General features: G+C 42.9%; 2 protein-coding genes across 2 annotated transcripts in view; both read right to left on the bottom strand.

The window, feature by feature from the left end:
- RSU1 (Ras suppressor protein 1) overlaps positions 1 to 8,790 on the bottom strand; it is a 231,162-nt gene extending 222,372 nt beyond the window's left edge. The window contains exons 1-2 of the mRNA XM_023223116.1: positions 8,559 to 8,790; positions 8,218 to 8,329 (exon numbers count right to left, since the gene is read on the bottom strand). Of these exons, the coding sequence (XP_023078884.1) occupies positions 8,218 to 8,326 (109 nt within the window). The 5' untranslated portion in view covers positions 8,327 to 8,329; positions 8,559 to 8,790. The remainder of the gene's footprint in view (positions 1 to 8,217; positions 8,330 to 8,558) is intronic.
- A 6,428-nt stretch (positions 8,791 to 15,218) lies between these two features.
- Positions 15,219 to 22,926, bottom strand: part of CUBN (cubilin) — a 336,941-nt gene continuing 329,233 nt past the window's right edge. The window contains exons 67-68 of the mRNA XM_023223232.1: positions 20,844 to 21,079; positions 15,219 to 16,328 (exon numbers count right to left, since the gene is read on the bottom strand). Coding sequence (XP_023079000.1) covers positions 16,221 to 16,328; positions 20,844 to 21,079 — 344 coding nt within the window. The 3' untranslated portion in view covers positions 15,219 to 16,220. The remainder of the gene's footprint in view (positions 16,329 to 20,843; positions 21,080 to 22,926) is intronic.

Below are 22,926 nucleotides of genomic sequence, written 5' to 3'. Positions count from 1 at the left end.
ATTTGAGAACTTCCAATCTAGATGTTATGGAATGCACTATGTCTCCCCAAAACTCACATGCTGAAGCCCCAACCTCCAATACCTCAACATGTGACTATATTTGGAGATGCGGCTTTTAAAGAGGCGGTTAAGTTAAAATGAGGTACTTAAGGTAGACCCCTATCCTAATCTGACTATTGTCCTCATGAGAAGAGGAAACTGAACAGACTGAGGGACACCAGGGATGCAGAGGGAAGGCCACATGAGGACACACCAAGAAGGCGGCCACGTGCAAGCCCAGGCTGGAAGACTCAGGAGCAGCCAGCCCTGCTGACACTGTGATCTTGAACTTCCAGCCTCTAGGACTGTGGGAAATAAATTTCTGTTGTCGAAATCACCCAGCCTGTGGTATTTTGTTTTGCAGCCCTAGGAAATTAACCAAGTAGGTATTATTAATCCTATTATTGGCCTTTTGGGCTTTGCTAGCACCTCAAACCTTAAATATCATTAAGCATCACACGCTGGTGGAATCTGCTCAAAGGGGACACCGCAAATTCCATTTCCTTTGATTGGAAACATACTCTGATGAGTACTTCTCTATTCAGAGGCCACATGCAAGGCAGCTGTGAAACAGACGCTCCGGTTGACTGTAACACACGTGAGATTTCTTTCACTGTGAGCTACACAGATGAAATGCCATTAAGATTCCATCTCTTTACCCAAAGATAGAACCTGGCGAGTGAAGGCGGAAGAACTGTAGAGGCAGCAAAGGTCCCTGCGGAGATCAGTCACGCCGTGTCCAACCTCCCGAGCAGCCCAGGAGCAAAACACAGAGGCTCAACACTGACCCCTGCTGGTCACACACTTGATATAGACCAACTGCTCCTGGGCCACATTTTTACATTACCTTTTGGTTTAAAAAATAAAAAAATGAACCCACCTGCACAAACTTGCTATCCAAAGAAGAGGTCTTTATGCTGCTTTAAAAAAAGAGTCACCTCTAGACTTTTTTCTAATAATGGATCTCCTGTATATAGGTCATATTTTCTTTCAAATAGGTTCGTGTGAATTTATGAACAATAATACAGGGTATGGTTTTCAATTTTTATCCAAACCAATTGTAACACTGGGTATAATGGCAAAGCAGTGAGTGTTACAGTTTCTTATGGTGAAAATATAACTATTTCACATGTAATAAACAACTTAGAGTCATCTTAACATAGCAAATAATAATTTATCACTAGATAATTTTAAAATTCAATATAAGGCCAGGCACAGTGGTGCATTGCCTGTAATCCCAGCAATTTGGGAGGCCGAGGGGGGCGGATCACCTGAGGTCAGGAGTTCGAGACCAGCCTGGCCAACATGTCAAAAGCCTGTCTCTACTAAAAATACAAAACTGAGCCAAGCATGGTGGCGGGCACCTGTAATCCCAACCACTCGGGAGGCCAAGACAGCAGAATCGCTTGAACCCGGGAGGCAGTGGCCGCAGTGAGCCAAGACTGCACCACTGCACTCCAGCGTGGACAACAGAGTGAGACTGTGTCTCAAAAAAATTAAAAAAAAAAAATAGAAATAAAAAATTCAATATAAACTCCCAAATGAACTCTGGTTACATAATGCCTATCATAAAAAAAAAAAAAATTCAATAGTTACTACAGGACATAGAGTATTTTAATTATTAGTGGAAAAATTACCAGTTTTCAAAGCATCTCTGCCATTTTCAACAGAAACTTGGCCACAAGCACATCGCAACAAAACTCCTGCTGCTGTCCCCGCAGCCACCCCCTGGGCTATGCACAGCTCTGAACTCGCCAGTGTGTGGCCATGGCTGTCCCTCCTGACCCCAGCACACTGCGCCTGGCCACCCAACTTCTCCTGGGAATTCTGACACAGGTGAGGAATAAGGCAATAGGTGCGCGGGTTCGACGAGACCATGGGACAGGTGGGCAAAGACCACGGAGAAGTACCAGCACCAAGATTTCCAAGAAATAAAGAGATACTGTTTTTCATTTGTTGTACCATCACAGATAAAACAGTTTTTAAAATAGTCATGTACGGCTTAATGATGTTTCACTCAACAATGGACCACCAGGGAGGCCGGGGCAGGCAGATCGCTTGATCTGGAGTTCAAGACCAGCCTGGGAGACATGGCGAAACCCCATCTCTACAAAAATTTGCCAAGAGTGGTGGCATGTGCCTGTAATCTAAGCTACTTGGGATGCTGAGATGGGAGGATCACTTGAGCCCAGGAAGCCGAGGCTACGATAAGGCGAGATCACGCCACTGTAGTCCAGCCTGGGCAACAGAGGGAGACCTTGTCTCAAAAAAACAAACAATGGACCACAAATATGACAGTGGTCCCATGAGATGACAATAATGTACTATATTTTTACTGTGTCTTTTCTATAAAGACACAAATACTCACCACTGTGTTACAGTTCCCTATGCTATGCCATACAATCACATGCTGTACAGGTTCGTAGCCTAAAAGCTAAAGCCTTAGTTACAAGCACACCATCTAGTCCAGATGTGTAGTAGGCTACTCCATCTGGGTGTGTGTAGGGACACTCAATGATGATCACACAATGACAAAATCTTATTATGCATTTCTCATAACGTATCTCCATCATTAAGTAATGCATGACTGTACTAACAATAGCAGGCATTAAGACCAGCAGGTACCAGGTGGTACACTAGGCCCTATAGATATTAACTGACAATGACCCTATGAGGTGCTCTTATTATTCCCATTTTATAGATGAGGCACCTGAGGCACAGAGAGGTTAAGCAACTTGCCCAAAGATACACAGCTAATAATAAACAAAAAAGATGCTTACAAAAAAGCCACCGTGGCCACTACGGCCGGAATGTCAGGGGACTGACAAACAGTCAAATGTCATTACTGGTTCAGTCACACCAAAGGGGCTACAACTCCTCTTTGTTTCAATGAAACATTTCCCGTTTTAACCCTATCACACAATCAAAAATGGAAGGTGTCAGTTCCATCCTGTTCCTGAGAGCTGGAAACCGCTTCCCTCTGGAAACTGGGGAGAAGCCTGCAGGAAGGAGACAGACTACCTGCTCTTTCTCCAGAGCGATGCTTTCTCCCTTAGCCAACCTGAATCTCTTAACTAAAAGCAGTAACATTCTTTCTTCTATCAATTTTTCCCAAGCACTACGCCAAGTAGAGAGACACTTCAACCAGGTTGGATGGGACGGTGGGTCAGAACTGAGTATACTCGAGGGGCTTCCTGGAGGAGGTGACAGGAAAAGGAGTCATGTGAATAAATAAGTCCTTCCTTCTTTCAACAAGCACTAACTGACAAGGGGGCAAGGGCTAACTGGAGAAAGAAAAAGGAAAAGGGCTCCCCAGGTCAAGATGTGGCGTGTTTAAAAACACAAAGATGGGCACATACACACAACCTAGAGGAGTGAAAACATAAACGATTTTAAGGCCGGGCACGATGGCTCACGCCTGGAATCCCAGAATTTTGGGAGGCCGAGGTGGGCAGATCACTGAGGTCAGAAGTTCGAGACCAGCCTGGCCAACATGGTGAAACCCCATCTCTACTAAAAATACAAAACTTAGCCAGGCGTGGTGGCGCATGCCTGTAATCCCAGCTACTCGGGAGGCTGAGGCAGGAGAATCGCTTGAACCCAAGAGATGGAGGCTGCAGTGAGCAGAGATCACGCCATTGCACTCCAGCCTGGGCAACAGAGCAAGACTCTGTCTCAAAAACGAAAACAAAAATTAAAAAATAAAAAAAAGATTTTAATAAAGATAGCTAAAATGACAGGTTCTCCCTGGCTCTTTTATCTTTCCCCCAAAGCAGGTCTACATGGATAGCATGTGTTCCAGGCTGAACAAGACTTTTGAGACAGCTCTTCCAGATAACCCATGCTCATATTTGTTTCTTATTTCGCCCGCTCCTGTAGAAAGCCCACTCCCTTGAAAGCAGGTTGTTTTCTTTTTCAGGATTTATCTGAAAAATATTTTAGTCTAACTTGGAAAAAGAATGATAAAGGCGTGACCACCCAGAGAGGGCAATACACTTGAAGAGATTAAAAAATCAGTGAACACTTAAATAAGAGAAATGAAAGAAAGTTCCTCCGGCTACAGCTGGGATTCTGCCTCTATGGAAATGGAAGCTGACTACAGGGCCCTTCCAAATCAACTTTATCAACCAGATGAAGACAGCTGCTGCCTGGGAAAGTCTCTGCAGTGAAATCTCTTTAATAAAAAGAATAAAATCAGCAGCATTACGATTATGCTTGGAAGCTTTTTTTTTTTTTTTTTTTTTTAAAGAGATAAGGCCTTGTTCTGTCGCCTAGTAACACGATGATAGCTCACTACAAACTCTAACTCCTGGGCTCAAGCAATCCTCCCACCGCAGCCTCCCTAACAGCTGGGACTGCAGACTTGCACATCACCCTCAGCTCATGTTTTAAGTTTTTGTAGAGATGGGGTCTCGCTCTATTGCCCACACTGGTCTTCTTGGAAGCTTTAAGGAGAATATGTATGCAAATTACATGCCATGTGAAAACAAAATGATGGAAAAGAAATCAATTAGGACAAATTTTAAATAAATAGCTATCTAAATCAATTAGAACCTTAGGCAAAAGGACCAAACACTACAGGTTCTAATAAGCCACACAAAAAATTCCAACACCTGACACAAATGCCTTACCCAGTCGAGTTAACAAAGCGAAATTCTTGGTTCAGGCCACTGACTATGTCGGAACTGGGTATGTCTGAGGCATAGGGCCCATAGCTGGCTATTCATATCAATAGTTAACATTTAATATACATTATTGGATCTAACACTAACTAGTTAATAACATTTAATGTGCATTATAATATTTAACATGAACCATTAAGCCAGTCTTATGAAGTGGTTACGTAGGTTACCAATTGTTAAGGAACTTGAGGATCAGAGAGGTTAAGTAGCTTCTCTAAGGTTACACAGTACTAAGTGGCAGAATTTGAACTCACATCTATCCAAATCTAAGTTCCCCTCCTATGCTCTGTACTCCTCTGCCTCTCCTGGTAGGAAGTGAGCATTTCTAGAATCTGGCTGGACTACTAGAAAACTGTAGAACCTGTCTGATATCTGTCTCCAGCCTAAGAAGTTTTCCCCAGCAGAAAGCTCTTGGTACCTAAACTCCTCAAAACATCTTTCAAAGGTAATTTGCTATCTCTAAGGAAGTGCTGCGTTAGAAGATACAACTCTCCCAAGAAGAAAGGCATCTCATATGCTTAGTAGTACAAAACCTTACTGTTATCTTCAAAGCTTAATTCTTACCTCTTGAGAAATTAAACAAAGTAAGAATGCAGAGAAAGCTTGAGATGCAAGAAACAGCTATTCTCTGCACATGCAAGTTAACTGTTCCTTGTGTTTAAGCTGGATACTAATATATAAAACTTCCTGGTTACAGCTAAGATTTTATCAGTAAAGAAACATGTAGGTTGGGTGTGGTGGCTCCCATCTGTAATGCTAGCTCTTTAGGAGGCCAAGATGGGGGCACTCCTTGAGCCCACAAGCTTGAGGCCAGCCTGGGCAGCATAGCAAGACCCCATCTCTACAAAAAAATGAAAAATAAAACCATTAGCCAGGCGTGGTGCTGTGTACCTATAGTCCCAGCTACTTAGGAGGCTAAGGTGGGAGGATCGCTTGAGCCTGGGAGGTTGAAGCCACAGTGAGATGTGACTGCACCACTGCATTCCAGCCTGGGTGACAGAGTGGGACCCTGTTTTCAGGGGTGGGGGGGGAATTCTTACACTTTTTAATGGAGCCATGTGAAGTATTTTAATACTTGTATATATTAAGCACCGTGTCACTGTGTGTGCACTGCTGAGAACTGAGCCCTGGTGGAGGCTCCGAAGAGCATTCTGGAACCCCCTAGGCTCCGAGGAGTCCCAAGGTCAGGGAGTTTGCAGAGAGCAGCCTTGGATCAATGCTACAGAAGCCAGAGGGGGTGGAATCTGGAAATCTCCAAATTCACTTCCACCCAACTTCCCAAAAAGTCCTATTATTCTTTGTTAGCTACTTCTTTAGGAAAATTTAAGAATGGTCTCGCTTTTCACCACCCAGTGTTATACCGGAAATATATTTCAGGAAGCGAGTGGCTATCTTTTCTTCCTTAATAAAAGCCAAAGCTTCAAAGAGATAACAGAGCTGAACCGAAATAGCTAAGCCATTCTCCCCATTTATAAATACTACATAAAATCTCCTCTTCAAAAGCCGAAGCGTATAAAGTTCATCTGCTGAAAGCAGCCTCTCTTCTACCCAGTGAGAATGCGTGCTGGAGGGAAGAAAGCCGTGGGGCCAAGAGTCCTGCTGTACAAGGCGTCATCTTCCTTATCCCCTTCTCTTTCTCCTCTGTATCAACAGTGCCCCCAATAATGACCATGGTCATGGCAGAGCCAGGCAGAGGCAAGTGGTACACTCAGATATCCAACTCCAGAGGCATCTGCTCAGTTGCTGACGGCAAGGACCCTTACGGAATGCAAGAGACCAACACACACCAAGGCTGAGACGCTCACTAGTACACAAACTCAGTTTAATGGCACGTATTTTCATAAAGCCTACGGAACACAAATCTACGTTTCCTCCCTTTTCCTTCTGCCAAGACATATCAACAGCATCAACTCCAACCTCTGTGGCAGGCAGGTTTTCAAACCATGAAAACCATAGATTCACAGTAAACCGACTCTGCCGTTCTCTCCATGCCTAAATGGCTATCCATCACCTCTCAGGGTCTCCTGAACATCTCCCTTCTTCTCTCGTCACATCCTGGACCTGATATCTCCAACTCACAGGCCTAATCCATCATTCTTTCATTTTCTTCATTCCTCAACTATTTTTGAGCATCTGCTGTGCTCCAGGCACTATTATAAAAGAAAAAAAAAATGCAAGCATGAATATTGCACGGCTTTTGTCTTCCCAAAGTCCCAGTGGAGAAGAGAGACTCTAGATTTAAAAAAAAAAAAAAAAATCCATACAATCCTATGTGATTGGAGTCACAAAGCAATGCACATGTCCAACTTCACAGGAGAGGGAGTGGCTATGTTAGCTTGGTGCAGACGGAGAAGATTTTACACAGGTGGTGATAGTCTAAGCTGACTCTTAGAAGTAAAAGGATTTTGGGTGCAAAAGACTGAGAAGGAGGGAAAACAGAATTCGTAAAGGCACCAAGGTCTGAATGAGTAGGCTCTGGTCCAGATAGGGCAATAGGTTCAGAATGGCTGGCATGCCACCTGCATGGAAGGGTAAGGTTGTGTTCAGATTCGGAAAGGCCTTGTACATCACGCCAAGAAACCTGGAGCATTACCGTCGGTAAGAGACAACCTGGAGAAGTGTGGAGAGGGTTTAAACCAAAGCCACGTCAGCCTGAGGAAGTGCTTTAGCTCCCTTATCACAGGTTTTTCAAATTCTATATTCAAAAATATAGAATCTGGACTCCTTTAAGAAAATAATCTGGCACACTGGGCCAACATTCCCATGGTGACATGTGGCAGAGTAGCAGGTGCAGCAGCTGGCCCCTTCAGATGGGATACCTATCACCTAGTTCATGACCGCCCCGACCGCCCTCACTTGGAGGCACGTGAAGCTGCAATCCCTGATTTTAAGGGAGAGGGTAACACCACAGACGGGGGTTACAGGAAAATAACACTGAAAGTGACCCGGTGATTAAACTGGGCAGTGAAACCGAAGGCAAGAGGGCAAGTTAGGAGGATTTCATCACAACATGAGGAGGTAAGAAAAGCCTGAACCAAGTTCGGAGAATAAATACGCAGAAGAACGTAAAGATTCAAGAAATGCTTAAAATGCTCCAGGCACAAGAATGCTTATTAATCATGGAACTTTTGTGTGTCATTTGTTGATGGACACAGACTACTAGGAGACAGGAAGGACTCAAAATTAATTCTCAATTAAAAATAAAGTGGCTATTAAGCAAACTAGGTGGAAAATCCACCTCAATGCCATAGAGCAGAGACAACCGATGAGGCACAGCTGTCTGTGATTCTCATTGTGGACGCTCAGGATCGTTTTCCAGGTGGAACAGAACAAATCCTACTGCAAACCCTCTGCGCTAAGCCCCTGACAAGTGATGTTTACAAGCAGGGGCTGGGGTCTAAACCAGTACAATCACTCACAGCAGGACCAGCTGTGAACTGGCAAACTTAGAAAGCCTTCCGGCTCATCCACGGGAGGGTCCTGCCCGAGAACTCACAGAGGCCGTTGACATCCAGCATGTTGGAGATGCCCCGGTCACTCATGTCCACTTCGGGCTGGTTCTTCTCCCGGCTCTCCTCCACCAACTTCTTCAGAGACTTGGACATGGTCTGCACCAAACAACAAAACACGTGGGCGATGGCAGCAAGCGCAGGGGCGGAAAGGAAAGAGGTCTTAGCTGCCACTCTGAGGCTTCCCCAGGGTTGGAGCGGGTGGGCGTCCGAGGGCGTCCCAGGGGTTGGTCCGGGTGCGGGGAGGGGATGGGGTAGGGCAGGGGAGTGGGAAGGGTCCAGCCCCGCTCCGGCAACGCAGCGAGAAGCACACGCCGCACACACTCACCGAGGAAGGCAGCCCCTAAGAGGGTGGGCGTGCAACCACAGGCTTCAGCAGGACGCACTCCGGCTGCGAGAGATGCCCTCGCTCCCCGCAACACCGGCACTGAACAGCGAACACGCCCTGTCTCGGCGTCCCGCGCAGGCGCACACAGCTCAGCTGCCAGCTCCACGCCCGACCCTACCCATATTAGGAGAACAGCTCGCTAGACGTGGCCCCTGAGCCAGGCTCCGCCCTTAAAAGTACGTGCTAGAGGCTGGCCAATCACGTTCGCTATTCGGCTTCGAGACCCTGCCCCACGCTGAGGTTAGTTTATCCCCGTGGCGGCCACCCCGCGGTTTGGAACTCTGATTGGGTCAAAGTTGGCACGTGCGCACTAGACTTGGCGCATGCTCAGCTGATGGGTCGAAGCGCAGAGGGCTGTGGGCGGAAGCGGGGAAGTTTGTGGCGTGACTGCGTCAGGGAGGGTGGTGGCTGAGGGTGGGTGTTGCGAAAGCTGGCAGTAAATTGGCTCCGTATATTTATCTTCTGTAATAGCGGCTCCACTCGCCAGAAGTTGCTACCCTGCGTCCCGTCTCCACAATGTGCCTCTGAAGGACCTTGTGGGGCACGCAGCTTCCCGCCCTAAGAGCTGCTCCAGGCAGGGGTTCCGGCGCTGTCTGCGTTTCCCCAGCGCCCGGCTGGAAATCTTTTTTGATAGGTTTCTAAGGCTGGCTTTTACCCCTGACCCTTTTGTTCTTGAGCAGCAGGAACTGTCCACAGGGCTAGAAGCTACAAGTGAAACCCTACTATTTCCAAAGTCATTTGAAAACACCACTAAAGCGATGTGTCTTTCCCAACTATGACTTACATCTGTGAGACACGACGTTCTGGCTGCCAGGAATCTGCCGCTTCCTCTTCCAAAAGCAACCAAATTTTAAGTTCTAGCAAAACTGCTGCCCTCTGCCTCCCTATTTCCTGACCCAGTCGCAGTCAGCCAGCAATATCCTGTGCTCCTCTCACGAAAAACCCTATCCTGAGAGACTATTTCATACTATGGAATGAAGATTGGCACCAGGCAGTTTTCTCCTGTTGTCACCTAAATTGATGATAGACGGATACAATATACACATATGCATGTATATATTGTAGATTGTAGCAGGGATCAAAGCCTTAAGGAGATGTGGTAAAATCATGTAATTATAGCTCCGAACCAATTGGATAAAAAAAGGATCTGCACTCTTAAAAGCAAACATTTATTGCGTAAAAAACATTCCAGAAGAAAGGGTCATTCCTGCATTAGTCTTCTTTGATCTGGAACCGTTCTTGGCTTTTATGTTTATTGAACTAGACATTATCTAAGAGTACAGACCAGGTGTTGTGTGGAATATCCTTTAAAGTGAGTTTGATGTTCCCTTTCAGGTTATGAATTTTTGGAGAAACACCACTAAAGCGATGTGTCTTTTCCACTGTATGATATCAAGGTACAGATGACATCGGTTACTCCCAGTATAGGTGATGTTCACCTAGGTAAGGTAGTGTCTGCCACGTTTCTTCACCATAAAGTTACTATTTTTTTCTTTGTGATTAAAAACAATGCTGGGGGGAGGTGCTACTTGATCACGTCCCATTCCTCATCTAATTTTTACCCACTAGTTTTAGCATCCACTGATGATTTTCTAACTTCATAATTTCATCTATACGTATTAGGTGGTAAGGTAATCTCCTAACATATTTATTTCTTGAATCATTAACTCTTTTAAAGCAAAAGTCCTGTTTTGAAAAAATCAGAATTTTTCTTGTTCCATCAATTTCTAATAGTGAATCTTGACTATGTAGGCTGAAGACATCAGTACCTGTGTTAGTCGGCTAGGGCTGTCGTAACAACATACCACAGCCTGGATGGCTTAAACGACAGAAATTTCTCACAATCCTGGAAGTTCAAGATAAAGGTGCCAGCAGATTTGATTTATCCTGTGGCCTCTCCCCTTGCCTTGTGAATGACTGTCTTCTCTTGGTGTCCCTCCAGGGCATTTTCTCTGTGCAATCACACCCTTGGCGTCTCTTCCTCTTCTAAGGACACCAGTCCTATTGGACTGCCGGCCGGCCGCAGTCTTCTGTATAATAACACCCTGCGTTTGTTTCATGAATGTACTCTCTTCTCAAGTATCACTGAGGATAATAGTTTTTAAAACCTCTCTTCTGTTCACTCAGTTATGTTTCTTCAAGGGTCCATTCTCATGTGTATTTATCTAGTCTTTCCCTTAGAAAAGAAAGATTCTTCCCCTCTCTGGTGGTTGATTCTTGGTTGTCCTTTTGAGTTCAAGTGTGAAGATCTGAACTGCTTTTTCTAGATAGCTGGAGTGGTCTCTTGTTTGTGTGTATTGTTTTCCTCCTAGATCCCTACACTGATAGTTGAGTTTCTTTAGAAGTAAGAACCCAGCGTAATGCCTGCAGGTCATCACCTGGCTACCTTTTGGGGGTGGAGGGAAACAGTGGATTGTGAGTGCCAGTTAGGGCAACTGGTGACTTTGGTTTTAGCCCCTCACACTGCACCTGCCAGCCCCACATCCAGATAACACCTGGAACAGATAGAGTCCCAGCCCTCCTGCATTTCTCTCTCGAAGTTATTTTGAGCTGCATGCCTCCATTCACTCCTGTTTCATAGGAATTTTTTTCCACTCCTGTTTGAGACCGGAAAAACCAAACTGTTTCTGCTACTCTCACAGGCTCAACACTTCTGACACCAGAGATTCCCCCACACGTGAAACAATTCTCCAGCAGACACCAGCTAGGTGTCTTACAGTTGAACTGAATTCTGATACTGTCTGCCTCAACTTACAGTCAAATCCCACAAGTTAAGTGTTCATTTCCACAACAATTTAGGTTGACTGTCACCTATACTTCTGACTGACCAGCTATCAATCAGGGTTCCCACACCCAAACTCAGGTTTGATGAATTTGCTAGGATGATTGTTACATCTGTTCAGGGTCCTAATTGCTAGCAGTGAAACTTCGTGGTTACACAATTTGGAATCAGGAAACTTATCCCTTGGCCATTAGATCCGGGAAGCTGGCTCAATGTATGTTTCACCAGATAAGAATATTAAGGTTTTTGCTTCAGGACTGGCTCAGGAAACCAAGCAGATGGAGCTGGGAAGTGTGCTTTGTGAAGTCGGGAGACATCAGCTGATAGTCTTGTATGGCTGTCTTGTTCTCTGCTTTATCCTCAGTGCATTTAGTACATGTCACATAGCTGATGCTCAGTAAACATTTGGAAACAAGTGAATTAAATGTAAAGCAGAACCAGAGGATATACGATGGGTCTTACTAATGAGAGTAGAGTCGACTCTTTTCTCCTTCTTCCAGCTGAATTACTCAAACACTGAATTACTCAATAACTACTTCCCTTTGCTATATATGAAAACATCATTCTCCCAAGCCTCACCATCCCCTAACCCACTAAAGAATCACTGCTTATTTCCTAGATGCCTAGCCTGGAAGATTTTGTAAAGCTTCATTTTGTCTCTTTTTCTGTATTTTTAATTTTAAAATATGCTTTCCTCAATTTCAGGTACACACCTCCCGGATATTCCAATATGCCTCCTAGAAAAGCATGCCCTTCTGAGTGGAAATGATACTATTACTCTAATGATGCAGTCCATGATCAAAGCATCATTTTTTTGACAGCGACATCATGTTAATCTTGCTTTCAGGAAAGTACTGTGTTATTTCATGTTATTGTTAAACTTTCCCTGTATTCTGTACCTTTGCAATTCATTTTTTGATAAAAGAGGAAGATCTTACATCTGTCACATTTCATCTGTTACAATTGGTGCATTGTTCTAGCTTCTCAAGACCTTTTGGATCTGATGGTGTTATTCATTGCATTCACCGTCCTTTCCAGTAGAATTGTCACCCATAAAATTGATATATCTATCCATAATACAAAAAGGGAGCAGGAATTTTTGTTGTTGTTGTTTGTTTTTTTGAGATGGAGTCTCACTCTGTAACCCACACTGGAGTGCAGTGGCGCAATGTTGGCTCACTGAAACCTCCGCCTCCCAGGCTCAAGTGATTCTCCTGCCTCAGCCTCCCAAGTAGCTGAATTTTTAAGGTGAGAGTGTTTTATTTATGTGGCTCTATACTCTGTCCAGAAATAATTTCTCTGGCATTTCAGTATTAGAGTAAGATGAAGTGATATATTCCTTAGCTTCTTTCATTTACTTGGTCTCATGTTCTTAATAACCCTTGATTTTGCATAATTAACATAAAGCAAATCTCCTTTGTAAAGGCGTCTGCTTTTCTAGAGGCAGTGAAAAACTTTATAAAAGCATTTGAATTTTCTTATGAAAAGAAAGCTCGTATCTACCTCACCTAGTTACGTGTCTGGCAGCATTGGAGATGAGGATGTGCTGTTGAACTTTCTACTTCTTGTTAAATGGCAAACCATAATGTTTATTTTCACTTAACATATTGTGTTAAGGGAATAGGCAATGGTTGACCATAAATATATCATAGAGTTTGGGTATTTGTCCCTGTGCAGATCTCATGTTGAGTTGTAACACCCAGTGCTGGAGATGGGCCTGGTGGGAGGTGTTTAGATCATGGGGGTGGATCCCTCATGGATGGCTTGGACCATCCCCTTGGTGATAACTCTCGCTCTGAGTTCACATGAGATCTGGTCACAAAAATGTGTGGCACCTGCCCCCTGCTCTCGCTGTCTTGCTCCTGCTTTCACCATGTGACATGCCTGTTTCCCCTTTGCCTTCTTCCATGATTATAAGCTTCCCAAAGCCACCCCAGAAGCCAAGTAGACGTCAGCACCATGTTTCCTATAAACCCTACAGAACTGTGAACAGATTAAACCTCTTTTCTTTATAAATTACCCAGTCTCAGGTATTTCTTTATAGCAATGCAAGAATGAGCTAAAACAGAAAATTGGTACCGGGAGTGGGGTTTTGTTATAAAGTTATCTGAAAATGTGGAACTGATTTTGGAACAAGGTAATGGGTAGAGCTTGGAAGAGTTTGGAGGGCTCAGAAGACAGAAAGATGAGGGGAAAATTGGAACTTCTTAGAGACTGGTTAAAAGTTATGACTAAAATTTTGATAGTGATATGGATAATGATGTCCAGGCTGCCCAGGTCTTGGATAGTAATGAGGAACTTAGTGGGAACTGGAGCAAAGGTGACACATATTATGCCTTAGCAAAGAGCTTGGCTGCATTCTGTCCATGCCCTAGGGATCTGTGGAAGTTTGAACTAAAGAGTGGCTACCTGGGGTATCTGGTGGAAAAAATTGCTAAGCAGCAAAATGTTCAAGATTTGGGCTGGCTACTTCTAATAGCATGTGCTCAGATGTGGGAGCAAAGAAATGACTTTAAATTGGAACTTATATTAAAAAGGAAGCGGAACGTAAAAATTTGGAACATTTACAGCCTGGCCATATGGCAGAGAAAGAAAAAGCTTTTTCAGGAGAGGAATTCAAGCAGGCTGTGGAGCATCCACTTGCTAGAGATAATCTGCATAACTAAAAGGGAGTCAACTGCTAATATCCAAGATAATGGAGAAAGGGCCCCAGAGGCATTTCAGAAACCTTTGCTGAAACCCCTCCCATCACAGGCCCAGAGGCCTAGAAGAAAGAATGATTTCATGGGCCAGGCCCAGGGCCCTGCTTGCCTGCACAGCCTCAAGACAGGGCTCCCCACACCCTGGTCACTCCAGCTCCAGCTACGGCTCAAAGGGGCCCATAAAGCTTGGGCTGCTGCTTTGGAGAATGAAAGCCACAAGCCTTGGCAGCTTCCACGTGGTGTTAAACCTGCAGGCACACAGAGTACAAGAGTGGTAGATTCCTGGCAGCTTCTGCCTAGATTTCAGAGGTAGTATGGAAAAAGCTGGGTTTTCAGGAAGAAGCCTTCTGCAGGGGCAGAGACCTCACAGAAAACCCCTACTAGGGCAGTGTAACAGGGAAATGCGGGGTTAGATGCCCCACACTGAGTTCCTACTGGGGCACTGCCTAGGAGCTGTGTGAAGAAGGCCACTATTCTACAAGAGAGTGGAGAATACTCAGAGAAATTAAATAACCAGGAGAGTATAGGGTCCTGGGGATAAATGAAGAAAAGGTTCAGCATGGCCAGGAGAAACAGAAGTTTGAGGCAAATGGGAGGGAAATAGAGAATTCAGAGGTTAGAGCTAATTTCTCTGTCGTTAAGGCAAGGTCTTTGGAGAAGCTCAGATTGACCTAGGGGCATGGCAAAAGGTAAACATAGGTGAGACTTGGGCCTGGCTTTGGAGGAGTATGGGAAAAGCAGGTACATCTGTATGGTAGGGAGGTGAGTCATACTTCTACTAATTGACATAGAAGCTAGCATTTACTAACTACTTGATATGCATTAGGTATTGCTCTGAGTCCTTACGCATATTTACTTAATTATGGCAACCCTGTGAGACAGGTAAAATAATCCCATTATACAAATGAAGAAACTGAGCACAGAGAGATTATGTAAGCACTTAACTAGTAAAGTTAAAATTCAAACTCAGGCAGCTTGGCTCCAGAACTGATGCTCTGGAAGATTCATATATATATTGAATTCTTTGCCAAAATATAAAAATTAAACTTGAAAATTTATATATGCCCCATAGTGAAAGACAGAGTTTTAATAAGTCAAAAAATTAATGCAGCATAATTGTGTACAATTCAATAATGTTTATTATACCTAATTGAACATTGACAAGAAATTTATGCTTCTATATTATGATTAACTTTTGTTGTTCTTGTTGTCATTTATGAGACAGGGTCTCAGTCTGTCGCCCAGGCTGGAGTACTGTGGTTAATTCACAGGGTTTCACTGCAGCCTTAATCTACTGGGCTCAAGTGATCCTCCTGCTTCAACCTCCTGTGTAGCTGGAACTACAGGTGCATGCCACCATGCCTGGTTAATTTTTTGATTTTTTGTAGAAATAAGGTCTCACTTTGTTGCCCAGGCTGGTCTCAAACTCCTAGGTTCAAGCAGTCCTCCCACCATGGCCTCCCAATGTGCTGGGATTACAGGTATGAGCCACTGCCCCTGGCTATTCTTATTAACTTTAAAAAATGTATATCATATATGCCATAATCATTTCCACGTCTTTCAAAGTTTTTTTTTAATTTCAGCTCAAAATATTAGAATGAAATGCACACTCAAGACTAAAGAAGCTATGTTCTATGTTCGAGAAAATGTACAAATATTGATTCTTTTTTTTTTTTTTTTTTGAGATGGAGTCTCGCTATGTCACCCAGGCTGGAGTGCAGTGGTGTGATCTCAGCTCACTGCAAGCTCTGCCTCCTGGGTTCAAGCAATTCTCCTGCCTCAGCCTCTCGAGTGGCTGGGATTACAGGCGCCCGCTACCACGCCTGGCTAATTTTTGTATTTTGAGTAGAGATGGGGTTTCACCATGTTGGCCAGACTGGTCTCAAACTCCTGACCTCAGGTGATCCACCTGCCTTGGCCTCCCAAAGTGCTGAGAATACAGGGGCGTGAGCCACCATGCCTGGCCTACAAATATCGATTCTATCCATAGCTTGGTGAAAACCATAAAAGTTCAGCTTATTCTCTGTGGCATCAGCAGGGGTCGTGTATAAAGATGGCAGAGTCCTGTCCAGCGTGCTGCAGAGGAGAAGTGCTGAGTGAACATGAGTTGTTACCCGCTTAGCTGTGCCAAGTTAATCGGAAAGCGGATGGATGCCGTGCATAATCAGCATGAAATTTTATGAAGACCTGATTTGAGGAAGCCACGAAGGGAGCTATGCTGGTGTCCTAAAATTGAAAAAACAAAAAATATTAAATTATATGTTTCACATATTTGAACGTTTTTCTAGAAATGTTAGCCTAGAAACAAAGCAACACATAAAGAAACTTTATAGAATTTACAGTGAACTTGCGTATATATCTTGAAGTAACCTTGCAAAGAATGAATGCAAATACTTTACAAAGGAATATTTCTGGGCGTGGGGAGTTGAGCAAAAATGGGGAAGGACTGCTAATGGGTACAGGGTTTCTTTTGGGGGGTAATGAGTAATGAAAGTGTCCCAAAATTGGCTGTGCTGATAATGGGCACACAGCTCTGTAAATCTACTAAAAACCACTGAATTGTATACTTTAAAGAGATAAATTATATGGTATGTAAATTGTATGTATATAAATGTATGGTATATAAATTATATCTCAATAAAACTGTTATCAAAACATTTGAACTTCTTATTCAGGTTCTTAACTGCAAATTTAATTTTTCTGAAATACATATGGAATTAAAATGATTATATTAAGTAAAACATACTATTTTCATCAATGTTTGTAGTTTCCTCTTGAGATTTATTTTCATATACTTCTGTGGAACAGTGTGTGTTTGTGTGTGTGTTTGTGTGTGTGTGTTGGGGGGACAGATGGGTCCCTGTTGTCTCTCACTTTCTATTCATTCATTTGGCAAATATTGATCAAGGCACTGCCACGCTGCAGGTATTGTTTTTAGTAGTAGGGACATAAAAAAAAAAAGAGCAAAACAGGCAAAAAGCCCTGCTCTCATGATGCTTACATTACTGGCTTTTCCTGCCTCAGCCCTACCCCAAGTCATCAAAACACAGGCTTATTTCCAAGACACACACTTACTCAAGTGAGTGTAGATTTTTCTCTGTAAGAGATACATCAAGGAATATACAATATTTTTATTCCTATGCATGTCTACTTTTTACTTCCATTTAAAAATGCTTCCAAATGTCAACAACTTATTTTATATTGACAAACTAGTGTGGACAGTCAACAGAAGTTTTAGAATCCCTTTGATTCTCCTTGTTTTTCCCGTTACTCTTTCATTTGCTAGATGTTCATATTCTGTAGCTGCAAGGGATATAGGATTTCCCTGTGAACAATGGTATTTACCATAACATAAAATATCTCCAAATCATGGTTTGTGTTTATGTTAGCAACATAAGGAGCTACCTCTGTTTGTAGATTGTATGTATGTAAATATTACAAATTTATATTTAACATACATATTTGCATGCATATTTACATATATAAAAAGTTGAATTGTATACCGAAGGAGTATACAATACATACAAGTTGTATACTTTTGTATGTATACTCCTTCGGTATACAATTCAACTTTCTATACATACATACAACTTTTGTATGTATGTAACGATGCATGTAAATATGTATGTAAAATGTAAAAGTTACATGTATGTAAATAATAGCAAAATATTACAACTTACAAAAAGTTGTAAGCATGTAAATATTACCAAAATAAAAGCTACCTCTGTATGTAAATTGACTTCATGTTTTATGCTTATGTTTTACATTTTTTCATTTATGTTTAATATTTATAAAGTGTTAAAGAAATTGGTGGTACCCATATGACCCAGCCATCCCACTACTGGGTATATACCCAAAGGATTATAAATTACGCTACTACAAAGACACATGCACACGTATGTTTATTGCGGCACTATTCACAATAGCAAAGACTTGGAATCAACCCAAATGTCCATCAGTGACAGACTGGATTAAGAAAATGTGGCACATATACACCATGGAATACTATGCAGCCATAAAAAAGGATGAGTTTGCGTCCTTTGTAGGGACATGGATGCAGCTGGAAACCATCATTCTTAGCAAACTATCACAAGAAGAGAAAACCAAACACCGCATGTTCTCACTCATAGGTGGGAACTGAACAATGAGCTCACTTGGACTCGGGAAGGGGAACATCACACACTGGGGGCTATCAAGGGGAGGGGGGAGGGGGGAGGGATTGCACTGGGGAGTTATACCTGATATAAATGATGAATTGATGGGTGCTGACGAGTTGATGGGTGCAGCACACCAACATGGCACATGTATACATATGTAACAAACCTGCACGTTATGCACATGTACCCTAGAACTTAAAGTATAATAAAAAATAAAATAAAAAAAAGGTTAAAAAAAAGAACAGAAGAAATACAGTATGGAATAGGACAAAGATATTAAATAAATATAGGCTTTAAAAAAGTTAAAAAAAAAAAGAAATTGGTGGTACCTTTAAGAAAAAAAACAATTACATGTGAAATTATATCCACATTCATAAAAGAAAATGTAAAACTGGGAAAATACTGTGAACACCAACAGTTTAAAAAATTGATGTATCTCGCTATATATTTCAACTTAACGTGGCATTGGATTAAATGGCCGTCACTTCTCTCAGTGACTCGGTTTATACTTGTTCAGTATAAACCTGGACTCGGTTTATACAAGACCAGGATATACTTGTTCTTTCCACCTTATGGTATTGTCATTCTGGGGATCAAATGGGGTTGTATGTTTGCAAGCCGCTGAAAACCATTCCCACACACACAAAAAAAACCCTACCAATATAAAGTCATTGTATTGTTAAAAATTGTCTCTTTTCCTCCCTTTTGAAATGTTTGTAAATTTCAATTCAATGTCTGAGAGCTGATTAGCTTCTAAATCTGATGTGTGGCACATTTACTGGGGTCTCTCTCTGTGTGGTTTCTGTGCATCCCCGTGATACAGTGTCTGCTGGTCCTGTGATTACCATTTCTCACCAAGTAATATATAACTATATGTATAAAGATATCACTACCAAAAAGTGTATTAAGTGTTGTTTGTAGTTGCAAACAGTTCAAGAGACCTAAATGTCTACTTACAGGGGCTTCGTTAAATAAATTAGGCCACACTCATGCGATGGAATACTCTCCAAAACTTAAATATGATGCACCAGTGTTTTTATTGATATAAGATACTAATGATACATTGGTAAGTGGAAAAAACACACCATCAAACAGTAAAAAATGTGCATGAAAAATATATACAAATATATTCAAAGAAAGGTGTTAAGAATATATGAGAATGCCAGGGTTTTAGAAAAATTAGTCTATTTTCTGATACTTCTGAAAATAGCATTTATCAATTTTATAAATAGTAAGTTATATTTTAAAAACCATCTAGATTTCCAGCTGATACAGTTTTCTGTCTAGTTTGATTACAAAGCCTAAGATGATTTAACGGCAGAAAAATCAGAAACAGATACCCGCTTGCCAACAGCCAATTTTCCCTTACTTACTCTCTTGTTCTTTGAGATCGAGTCTGGCTGTGTTGCCCAGGTTGGAGTGGAGTGGCCCCATCTCAGCTCACTGCAACTTCCGCCTCCCAGGCTCAAGCAATTCTTTTGCCTCAGCCTCCCTAGTAGCTGGGATTACAGGCGTGTGCCACTATGCCAGCTATTTTGTACTTTTAGTAGAGATAGGATTTCCCCATGTTGGCCAGTCTAGTCTCAAACTTCTCACCTCAAGTGATCCACCTGCCTGGGCCTCCCAAGTGTTGGGATTACAGGTGTGAGACTTTACTCTCTTTAAGTATCTACTTGCACATCAAATGAGAGGATCGTAAGCACAGATGCCTGCAATATTGAATCAATGTCAGATTCTGAGTTGTTTAGGGAAGATGCCAGAGCTTTACAAAAACAAACTATCAGTCACCACTTCTTCAAAGAATTACTGCAGTTTTCAGCAAGAAGTAGATAAAATAGAGCCAGGTGTCCAAATTTTCTATAGTTCTATTTATGCAGAAATAAACATGGGTACTCAACCCTAGGCAGTGCACTGACGTCACAGAGGGAGCTTTTTTAAAAAAACAGCATGTTGTGACTCCTCCTTGGGAAATCCCGAGTCAGTGGGTTTTGGTGGGAACCGGAAGTCTAATGTAACTCCACAGGTGATCTGACGCAGAGCCGATTTTGGTAACTCTTAATAGCAATTTAACGCAATGTCCACCAGATGGCACTCATGTTCCCAGAATAGAAAGGCAAGTCGGAAAACTGCTCAATTTGTTAAAGGCTGTACTTCCTACTCTACAAGTGTCTGCCTTTAAAAGTCTACACTAGGCCCGGAGCAGTGGCTCACCCCTGTAATCCCAGCACTTTCGGAGGCCGAAGCGGACGGATCACCTGATGTCAGAAGTTCGAGACCAGCCTGGCCAACATGGCGAAACCCCCGTCTCTACTAAAAGTACAAAAATTAGCCAGGCGTGGTGGCGTGATGCACAGAAAGCACACAGCTGGCGCCTGTAATCCCAGCTACTCAGGAGGCTGAGGCAGAATTGCTTGAACCCGGGAGGCGGCGGTTGCAGGGAGCCGAGATTGCGTACCACTGCACTCCAGTCTGGGCGACAAGAGCGAAATTCCGTCTCAAAAAAAAACAAAAAAAAAGTCTACACTAAGTGACTCTCATTGTCTAAAAACAACAAATGGGAATATAAAATGCTTGTTTTACTCACGCCTCCACAGTACGGTCCAGAGGATGGAGAGCTGGCGTTGGGCCCGTCGTAGAGTGTGAGATAGTTCTGTACACAGTCTCCTGGATCGTCAATGCTGATGAAGTAGAAGTTGACGGTGACAAGCCTTCCAGCAGGAGCCACTAGGGCCCACTCACAGTGCGTGTTGTTTGGGTAGGTGCCTGGATAGCCAGGGCTGGTGAATGAGCCTCTGTCTCCATAAAGAGTTCCACCACATCCTGCAAGGAAAACAGGACAGGAAGTTTGATTCAACAACATATAAGCCCTCCAGTCTGGCTTGTGAGGCAATACGATTTTATTTTCTTAAGGTGCTGAGACTCTCTGCGAGAATAATGGAGGCAGAAACCCCTTTTCCTGTTCCTCTTCTTTGGGCTGCACCCTTTCTCCTCCCTTCCCCTCTCTTCCCATGGCCACCTCCACCTCTTCCATCCTCCACACACGTGCCTTCGCCTGCATGTCACGACCCCGGGACAACTTCCTCCAGGACTGTACTTTAAAACTGGGTGTTGAGAGCAGAATGGAAAAAAAAAACCTTGATAAACTGTGGAAGAAAATCAAGTTGTTCTCTGTGTGCTTTCGATGGTGGAGAGATGTTTGGGGGCCCTGAGTTGATGCTAATGATGCGAGTGAAGTAAAATTAGAAATAAAATTCACCACTAAACCAAGAGGGAGTATGTTATTGTAGGTGGTAGCAGGAATTACTTCATTATAACAGTGACTTTACTGGGCTAATAACTGACATACTTAAGGTCGAATACTTCAAGTTTTGGTGTAAATTTGTTCCATTTGTTAATCTGTATACAAAGGCTGTCATGATTTAGACTACCTATCTGTGGAGACCCAGGTCATCTCTGGGACAGGAAGAAGGTGGCTGGTATAGTTCCAGAGCACATGGCTGGGCCTCTGACCACCAAGACCTAATCCCACCTCCATCTCAGTCTAGTGGAGCATTTTGGGCAACTCATTAATCTTGGTGGGTTCTGTTTTTGGTTTTGGTTTTTGAGATGGAGTCTTGCTCCGTCACCCAGGCTGGAGTGCAGTGGCACGATCTTGGCTCACTTCAAGCTCTGCCTCCCGGGTTCATGGTGGGTTTTTTTTTTTTTTTTTTTTTTTTTTTTGAGACAGAGTATTGCTTTGTCACCCAGGCTGGAGTGCAGTGGTGTGATCTCGGCTCACTACAGCCTCCATCTCCCAAGTTGAAGTGATTCTCCAGTCTCAGTCTCCCCAGTAGCTGGGATCTACACCCAGTTAATTTTTGTATTTTTAGCGGAGACGGGGGTTTCACCATGTGGACCACGCTGGTCTGGAACTCCTGACCTCAGGTAATCCACCCGCCTTGGTCTCCCAGGAATTACAGGCGTGAGCCACAGCACCTAGCTTAATCTTGGTGTTTTATTTGCTCGTCGATAAAATTTGAGCATTGGAGGTTATCTTTAAGCTTCCTTTGGGTGTCAAGATTCCGTTACCACAATTGTCTTAATATAACCCTTTTCTTAAGATATTTAAAGTGAATTCTGTTTATCTTTCTTATTTTGAAGGTATTTTGGTATTTCGGGACATTTCATAAAAGTATTTCTCCTCTCTTGCATTAAATGTATTGACATGACTTAAATTTTCTTTAGTTGTTTGATAAACAGCCAACCAAAAATGTGAGAAGATACTTACTACCCTAAAAAAGCAATTTCTCTCCAGCACCGCCAGGAAACGTCAGGGCCCGCAAGAAGCACAACCACTTATATATATGCCAGAATGTGTTCATAAGTTGGATTTTTGGTAAAAGTTTTTCTTTAAATTCTCAAAGAACTTCCTTAGTCAAAAAGTCTAACAAAATTTAATTTACCAAGGAATCTTTAAATCTTCATACCTTACCTTATATATGCTTCATATATCAATATATATTCTTTTATAAACAGAAATAATGAATAAACGTAGAATTTAAAGTAATCTGGCTGGGCGCGGTGGCTCATGACTGTAATCCCAGCACTTTGCGAGGCTGACACGGGTGGATCACCACCTAAGTTCAGGAGTTCGAGACCACCCTGGCCAATATGGGGAAACCCTGTCT

The sequence above is a fragment of the Piliocolobus tephrosceles genome, chromosome 9 (assembly GCF_002776525.5).
Source record: "Piliocolobus tephrosceles isolate RC106 chromosome 9, ASM277652v3, whole genome shotgun sequence".
Lineage (NCBI taxonomy): Eukaryota > Metazoa > Chordata > Mammalia > Primates > Cercopithecidae > Piliocolobus > Piliocolobus tephrosceles.
The sequence above is the reverse complement of the archived record's forward strand: the minus strand, read 5'-3'. Positions and strand labels throughout refer to the sequence as shown.